The 8,816-nt window shown below is 47.8% G+C and overlaps 1 protein-coding gene across 1 annotated transcript; it reads right to left on the bottom strand.

Moving 5' to 3' along the window:
• Nucleotides 1–2,755: 2,755 nt before the first annotated feature.
• Nucleotides 2,756–6,281, bottom strand: Gpx2 (glutathione peroxidase 2). The gene is made up of 2 exons (XM_006973173.4): nt 5,719–6,281; nt 2,756–3,416 (listed from the first exon to the last, which is right to left on the bottom strand). Exons 1-2 carry the CDS (start codon nt 5,941–5,943, stop codon nt 3,066–3,068), a joined length of 576 nt encoding a protein of 191 aa, XP_006973235.2. The 5' UTR covers nt 5,944–6,281; the 3' UTR covers nt 2,756–3,065.
• Between the last annotated feature and the right edge of the window lie 2,535 nt (nt 6,282–8,816).

The raw sequence follows: 8,816 nt of genomic DNA on the forward strand, positions 1-8,816 counted from the left end.
CTATCTTCTCTTTATATAGAGAGAATTCCTTTGGAGTCTCTGTGAATAATACATATATACTCTGCAGTATGGTTGACTTCAGTTACTGGTATCTTGGATTATAGTGGTTAATGGTGTTTATCAGAAAGTTCCCGAGTTTGGTTCAGTATTTATTAACCTAAGATATAGCTGTGGGACATAGTTATAAAGATTAAATCATAACCACCCATTTCAGTCTGTATGTCTTGGTCCCCTCAAGTCACTCCCAGGCTCCTCAGTGGCGAGCCCTCGGAAGTGATCCCGGCATTCCTGTAAACTGAGCAGCACTATCTCAGCACTCAGCACTCAGCACTCATCACTGAGTGTCCTCGGGAAAATGTCATTAAAAGACTTTGTTTATTTAGGAAAGTGAGTGATCTCATTAAATCTTTATGTTATCTGCTGCCACTTCTGAGGACAAAGCGTGGGCAAGTGAGGTAGATGAATGAAGAAAAGCAACCCTTACTTTGATTTTAACACCATGGAAGGTCATCCTGCCTCTCTCTCCCCTTCTGAGAAAAACTAGTTAGATCCTGTCTGAAGCAAACAGCATTACCCTGCCTAAGTGAAGAGCCCACTTCTACCATTTTTGCCGTCCTGACTCTGTGTAAAATTATTTATACTGAAATTCTAATTCTTCTGGAATCCCTAAGTTATTCATTGAGTTTGAACCACCTGGAAAAGATGTGGCACACTGTGCCATCATATCACACCCTAAATTGCTAGTGACATAATGCCAACCTCTAGGTTAGCCAGACACCCAGGATAACTGTCTGTTAACAGACACAATAGTGGGCACAATCATGATGAAAACAAAAATCCACAGTGGCACCCTGCACAAATGCCTTATCCCATTTCATCAGGGAAAGAATTTGTCTCGGTCATTACGACTCTAAAATTAGCATGACCCTTCTGCAAAAGAATTTATGCCCCAACTGCTGGCTTTAAGATAGGCAATCCAAAGGGCTGAATTTTCAAGAGTCAAGCTGAGGGCAACCTTAATTTAACAGGAGGTCTCTCAGATGGATGCCTGGGGATTCCGACTGCACTACTCGGGTTACCCCTTTGACATAAATCACTGCCAATGACAGCTTGAGCTGAAGGTCAGACAGGCATCATTCACCTCAGTCCCACACTTGCTTCTCACATGATGCAAGAGCTTGGGAAATGATTATGAGGAGCAGATTAAAGGGAAAAACATCAGCAGTATTGGCATTCTTTAGCAGGGTGTCTGGTTTGGAGAACCATTCCTTGAGTGCTTCAAGACAGAGATGTTCCATCTAGTGGCCAAAGGGAAAACTGTAGCAGGAAGGACTCCTCCGCAGAGCATGACTGTCCCTGGCTCTGGTGGTGTTGGGCCTTCTTGAATGCTTGCACAGAAGGAGGAACCTGGGCATCCTGACAAAGCTATTTGGCATACGTGTCCTCACAGCGAGTACCAGTCATGTGGGCAGATCATAAACTCAATCTCTATAGCAGTGCTTCTCAAGCTTCCTAATGCTGAGACCCGTTAGTACAGTTCCTCATGTTGTGGTGACCCCCAACCATAAAATCATTTTCAGTGCTACTTTAAAACTATAATTTTGCTACGGTTATGAATCTTAGTGTGAATATCTGATATGCAACCCCTGTGAAAGGGTCATTTGACCCCCAAAGGTCATAACCCACAGGTTGAGAACCGGTGCTCTAAAGGGTATGTGTGTGTGTGTTTCCATACTCATGGAGGATGTAAATGCAGCCATGCCTCTGTCCTCTTCTGTCCCTACCAATCATTCATTCATACCTCCATTTTTTTACCTTGTGCCTGGACTTGTGAGGGTGTGAGCTTGAGAAGAACAAAGGTAGAACGTGAACTTCTGTGTTTACAAGCCAGATGATCGGATCTCAATCCCTGGAACCCACATGGTGGAGGGAGACTGCAAGATGTCCTCTGTCCTCCGCATGCCACAGTACATACGTATATACATGCATGTGCACACATATGCACACACACACACACACACACACACACACACACACACAATGTAATTCTAGAATTTTAAATTTAACAAAGTAATCAAGAAGAGGATAACTTGATATGCAACCCCTGTGAAATGGTCGTTTGATCCCCAGAGGTCACAGCCCTCAGGTTGAGAACCAGTGCTCCAAAGTTGTGTGTATATGTGTGTGTCCATACTCATGGAGGAAGTAAATGCAATCACGCCAGTGTTCCTGGTAACCACTTTCTACACCCTTGTTGTCAGTTAATGTTTAATAGTTCTAGGAACCACAATGATGTGATGCCTTCCTGGTTGTAGGCTAACAGCCAGGACACTCAGCCAAAGGGCCTGCTGCCTTTTTTTCTCTTTACTCCACTTTACTGCTTCCTCCTCTTGCTCGGTTCTGTAAGAGCCATGAAATGATCAGTTCACGTTTATTGCAACCTAGTCCAGACAGTAATCGGGGCACCCCCTTGATCAGAGCTGCACTCTACCAAGCCTTAGTGTTTCCAGACCCTCCACCCCCCCACACACAGTTCCTGCACCCCTCCACATCTCCCAAGAAAGAAAACACGGGACCAGCAAGATGGCTCAGGAAGTAAGGCAGGCCAGGGACCCGAGTTCCATCCCTGGCAGCCAAGGTGGAAGGAGAGAAGGAACTCCCCAGAGTTGCCCCCTGACCTCCACACGTGTACACGCACACAGAACCAAAGAAGATACTTGAACTTTTTAGAAAGGAAGATACAAAGACCCACTCATTTCCATACCTGCCCTTTATTGGACTCTAAAGCAGGCTGGCTCTGGGCATTCACAACTTCTCAGACATCTCCCATAAGGGTTTAGGAAGGTGCCATCATTCTGTGAAGGCCCAGAGCCTACCCCAGACTTAGAGCCCCAAGTGGACTCAAGAGTGTTGAGGGAGCTAAAGGAAGCAGGCAGGCAGGGGAGGCCAGGTGCTTCCGTGAAGGGGACGCTTCAGTCCCCCAGTGTCTCCTGGGGGTACGCTGAGCCCTGAGGAATACCTGGGGACTGGAAACAGTGGGAGATACCTAGGCCGAGTGCTCACGTCTAGATAGCCACTTTGAGGAGACGTTTGATGTCAGGCTCAATGTGGATGGTTTGGAAGGTGCGGCTGTAGCGGCGGAACGGCTCTCCTTCTGGCCCTATGAGGAACTTCTCAAAGTTCCAGGCCACATCTGAGCGGCGCACCGGACTCCACATGATGAGCTTGGGATTGGTCATGAGGGAGAACGGGTCGTCATAAGGGTAGGGTAGCTTGTCTTTCAGGTAGGCAAAGACGGGATGCTCATTCTGCCCGTTGACGTCACACTTCTGGGTAAGACTGAAGGTGGGCTGGTACCCACCCCCAGGGCGGACATACTTGAGGCTGTTCAGGATCTCCTCGTTCTGACAGTTCTCCTGGAGGAGAAGACAAAGGAGGAGAAAATGAAGGGGAAACCAAGGCTCCTCCAGTGCAAATCTTTCCTTCTCCAGCCCTTCCTCCCTGGGGTCGCTCTTCCCTTCGTGTGTGCAAGCATGTGTTGCATGCGTGTGTTTCTTCTCCATCTGCTTTGCCTTGCTCTCTCCCAGTCATTGCATGCAGGCATGCACTTAAGCATACATGCACGCACGCGCGCGCACACACACACACTTCTTACCACCATTTTCCCCTTCTTTTGCCCTGGTTCTGCTCCCTTCTGGTTCTGTGTATGTTGAGTGCATCCTTTGCCTGTGCCCTATGCAGTTCGTGAGTCGAGCGGGAAAGTAAGACCCAGGTGTGTGACCTTTATAGCTTCTAGCTTTCATCCTTCCTTGTCCTAGAACTAAAATGTACATGGAGGACACTTTGAAGACAGACTCCATCCAAAGGGAGTCTTCGTTTTCCTGCTCCACTAAGGCAGAGCAAGTCAGTGGCAGTGGTGGACACACTCTAAACGGAACCACTTAGTGACCAGCAGGATGGAAGGTGACTGTCCTGGAAATGGGCTTGGCCCGGTTGTTAAGCAATTAAAGACTTACGGACAAAGACTGTGGGTACATAACCACTCCTTTCATTTCTAAACTGCCATCCAAAGGTCTCCTGAACCTCGTCTTCGTGCACCGCACTCAGCTACAAATGCTTTAGCTCAGAACCTGTTTCCTGTTTCTCCCTCCCCACTCCCACCCTCGCCCTACCCCATTCCAAATGCCAGTGAGAACCTTCAGTTCCCACCCCGCCTCTCGAGGCTCAGTCAGCTAGCTCCCTCTGCAAGTGCCTGCCTCTGACCTACTGGGACCATTAACACAGTCCAGGCCACCATGCCATTTCTGAGCCCCCGCTGATCTCTATTAGACTGCTGATCTCTCAGTGCAGATGACTCCCTCCAGCAGCTAGCCAGCCACAAGTAAGTGTGAGGTCAGACGCACCTCCGGGGAGGTGATGTGCCTCCAGTGAGGTTTCACCCTTTCAGACAAAGTCTGAAAAGGGACTTGAGAGGGAAGGCCCTGTGAGCACAGTGATGACTGACTGGGTCTCTGGTCTACCACAGCCATCCTTCTCAGCTGGTCCTTCCTTAACTTCCTGCCACTGTGAGTTGACTAAGGGGACTCTAATTAGACAGTCCGCTTAGGGACAGCTGTCTTGTTTGTACAGTTAAATCCTAAGTGGAAACAGAATCCCCAAAAGAGAGCTTCAAGTGTATGGGCTGAAGCTCTGTACTAACTTGACCCATTACTCAGAGACAGGCAGATGCGTGTGACGCCCAGAGGAGGCGAATGCATGCTGCACACCTTTCCCTTCTCCCATATGCCTTTTCCGAATTGCTGATTAAAACACAAAGCCTTTAATTTAAATAATAAAAACGCTTTGCATTCTCACACTACATCTTTCTAGTTAATTTTATGTGTCTTATTCCTTGAGCCTCACAATAAACCTGTGAGCTAAGTCGACTTATATAAAATCAACAGATGAGGAAGCTCCAACGGAAAACCAAGTGCATCTTTCAAGGGCATCAGCCATTAAAGTGGAGAACCATGGCTGCAAGAACGAAGGACTCCCAAGTACTTCTTAGCTTAACCCCAGTTATTTGTTTGAGACAACTTCTCCAGGCCAGGCTGTTCTCAAATTAGCTGTAGTCAGAGAATTACCTTTAATTTCTGATCTTCCTGCCTCCATTTCCCAAGTGCTGCGATTATAGGCAAGCTTCCACACCTGGTTTATGCAATGCTTGGGATCGAACCCACCGTTTCGTGTATGCTAGGCAAGTACTCTACCAACCGAGCCATATTCGCAGGCTGTTTTCTGAGATGAGGTCTTGCTGTGGAGCCCAGTGGAGCCTCAAACTCACATCAATCCTCAGCCTCCACCTCACACTGCCATTCTGGGATTCCAGGAATCCTAAGATGGTCTACCATGCCATCTTAGTTTGAAACCTTCTATTTTCTCCATTCATTCATTTAACAAGTAATCACTTTGCATGGAACCCAGCAAAGACAGAATGGAGAGACTTGGTAGCAACCCTCATAGAATATTCTGGAAAGATAGTAAAAAAAAAAAAGTCACACCTTTAATATTTAATCTCAGAGCATATCTACTTCCCTGTGGTATTTCACATTCACCTAGACCTAGACTGATGAGACATGCCCTTCAATTCCAGATTTTCCAACACACATTCACCCTCTTCTTTATCTGCCTCAAGCTCCATCAATCAACTCCTTGGGTGGAACCCAGGGGACTACTCACCTGATGTCCAAATTGGTTGCAAGGGAAGCCGAGAACCACCAGGCGCCTGGGAAAGCGACATTGCAATTCATTGAGCTGGTTGAAGTCTCGGGTGGTTGTTCCTCAGAGTGATGCGACATTCTCAATCAGCACTGCCCTGCCTCGGAACGTGTTAAAGTCTATCTTCTCACCATCCAGGCTGATGGCACTGAGATCATAGAAAGACTTGGCGATGTAAGAAGCCATGGTCGAGTGCAGTGAGCCTTGCCCAGTCCTGTGAGCGCACTTAAGTGCGTTGACTGGTGGGGAGGAAGGAGAAGCGAGGAAGGGCAGAGATTTCACCAGGTGCCTTTGAGCATTTCTGGGACGGTTTAGTAAAAACAGGTACCCACCTGCGTTCTGTTTGGACAAGGCGGTGGCTCCGCCTATTTACCATCTCTGAACAAAGCCACCTTCTGTCCCACCCTACTGGCAACCTGGAAAGGGCCAATTTGATATCTATGAGCGGATGTGAATAATTTACTCCTTGCTGGAAACCAGAGCCTTAAAGGTCAAATGGGGAGGAAAAAGGGGGGGAGCATTCAAGATTGACTCCTACTTGCCCCAGCAAGTTTTTCTTTTCTTTTTTTTCTTTTTTAACCTGGCACAGACATTTTTAAAAACACATTCATGGAGCAGCAGTCTCTGAATTGGGAGAGGTCAAATGTTCTCAGGTCTGAATTGGGGCTGATGTCCACCCGACACAGATGATGACTGAAAGATATATACTACTTTTAATATTTCTGTGCTTTTTTTTTTTTTTTTTTTGGTTTTTCAAGACAGGGTTTCTCTGTGTAGCTTTGTGCCTTTTCTTGGAACTCACTTGGTAGCCCAGGCTGGCCTCGAACTTACAGAGATCCGCCTGCCTCTGCCTCCCAAGTGCTGGGATTAAAGGTGTGCGCCACCACCACCCGGCTTATTTCTGTGCTTTCTTAAAGCATAATCAAAGGGACCCTTAGGAGGACAGTGTCATTTTTCTAGAAGCAATGACTTCCAGTGCCTCAGTTTGCATCAGGCAAAAGAGATGTTGTGTTTGTCTCAGAAAGCCTTTCAGTGAGTGATGTTTCTCATCATGGAGAACACTAAGGTCTTTGTCCCTGCACTGTGTCATGTCCTACATTAGAACCTCCACCTCCATCCCACACTCCTCCACCAGTCATGAGGATGGAGTCGCTGCTGGCATAGTGATCAGGAGGAGTCTTGGAACAGACGGTACATTCTGGATAGACGAATTGTACCTATTTCCCTCTCAGGAGACGGTTCAGTCTCTGCGATTTTCAAGAGCAGGCTTCTGTGAATTCGTGACACACATTCCTCACAGGAGGGAATGTACAGGAAGGCAAAGCAGCTGTGCTTCCAAGTAGGTTACCAAGACTTCTTCAAAGCCAGCCATTGGTATGTGGTGGGATGTCTTTGCCCGCTGAGGGCTGTTACTGGGGCTCAGTCTAGCAGCAGAAAAGACCATTATCCAAGCCACTCTGTTATTCAAGCATTGGCCAACTAAAGTAGGAACTTTTAAGAAACACTCAATTTCTCCACCAGTGAAACTAACAATCATGCTGGGCGGTGGCGGCGCACGCCTTTGAGGCAGAGGCAGGTGGATCTCTGTGAGTTCAAGGCCAGCCTGGTCTACAGAGTGAGTTCCAGGACAGGCTCCAAAGCTACACAGAGAAACCCTGTCTCAAACAACAACAAACAATCAAGGTTATCCTGGCTATTTTAATAAGGCAAATGTTTCCCAGGGTGTTTTCACAGGTCCATTGCCACTGTCCTAGAACAGTCAACAAGGCTGGGCCAACCAATCTTCAGAATTTGATTTGTTGAGAGGCAAAGAAACTCTGTGCCAGGGAGCGCTCAGCAGCTCTGCCTCAGTTTGTCCCACATGTGTTCAAGTGTGTGGGAATCCTAGCTCGGCTGACCGCTCCCTGAAAACAGGTTTCCATGATCCAAGTGGGAATGGAGTCTTGTGATGCCACGCATGGTGGAAGAAGTTAGGTCTCCTGCAGGACTGCCCAGAGTCCTTGGATATTATAGCCAGGAGATGTCCTTACCGAGCTATGGAGTCAGAGTGACCTGGCAAGGATGACTAAGAACTTGACATTCATTTGCCAGGCTTCTCTGCCATCTGGAGCTTCCCCGGCAGCCTGGGCTTCCAAAGAGAGAGATGATGCCTTTTGTTTGCTGTGCTTTGAAAGCCCTCTTCAGGCATGCTGCGAGTCTTGAGTGAGGAATGGGTTCGCACTTGGTTTTCTCCAAGAAAATCTAAGACCCTCACGGGTCTCCTGGATGCTCACTTTTCACAGTTGAGTAAAACTGATGAGATATTCCTAAGTACTGTCTCCAGGTGTACACACTGCCCCCACTTTCCAGAAGCTTTTAACTTTGGGCACACGCTAAGAGTCTTCCCTATGGCGTTCTGCAACAGAACAATTGTTCTAAGCCTTAGGAGGCAGAAAAGCCTAGGTGGGTGGTTCTCGGTTCTGACTGCAAAAGAATTGCTTATAGAGGTTTTTCTAGATAGATAATCCAAAGCTTTTCCATTTAGACTCTGGATTCTAGAGAGTCCAGGGCACTGATTTTTAGTCATAACCATTATTCTCTTTAAAGCTCACCTCCAAGAACCTGTTTCCTTATCTGTTGAGTTCACAAAGATAAGCACTCCCTCCCACACAGTGACTGCTCAGGAGAGTGGCAAGTGCTCTCCGAATCGGTGCAGATTCAGAACCGTCACTGCCCTGCTGTTGTATTCCTCCTTCTTCCTTCTGCCCACACTCCCAGCGTCCATCTCCAGCATCTCCATGTCCCCAACACCTCATCATCCCAGGTTCCAATCTGCTTCTGCTCCATGGGGTATCCAGTGACAAGTCTGAAACGTTACCCAGCCCTTCCAATGCCTTCAGGAAGGACCTTCCTGATTCATCCGCAGCAGATGGCCACCGGTCTGGCTTTTAGGACACCCCTGATGTTCAGCCTCCTTCTAGTCCGAACCCTGCTCCCGTAAGCTCACGATAGAACAGTGGGGGGAGGGGTTGCTTTGGGGTCTCTGCAGGTGTCACTAGGGAAGACAGACCAAGCCCACC

Source organism: Peromyscus maniculatus, chromosome 14 (assembly GCF_049852395.1).
Source record: "Peromyscus maniculatus bairdii isolate BWxNUB_F1_BW_parent chromosome 14, HU_Pman_BW_mat_3.1, whole genome shotgun sequence".
Taxonomy (NCBI): domain Eukaryota; kingdom Metazoa; phylum Chordata; class Mammalia; order Rodentia; family Cricetidae; genus Peromyscus; species Peromyscus maniculatus.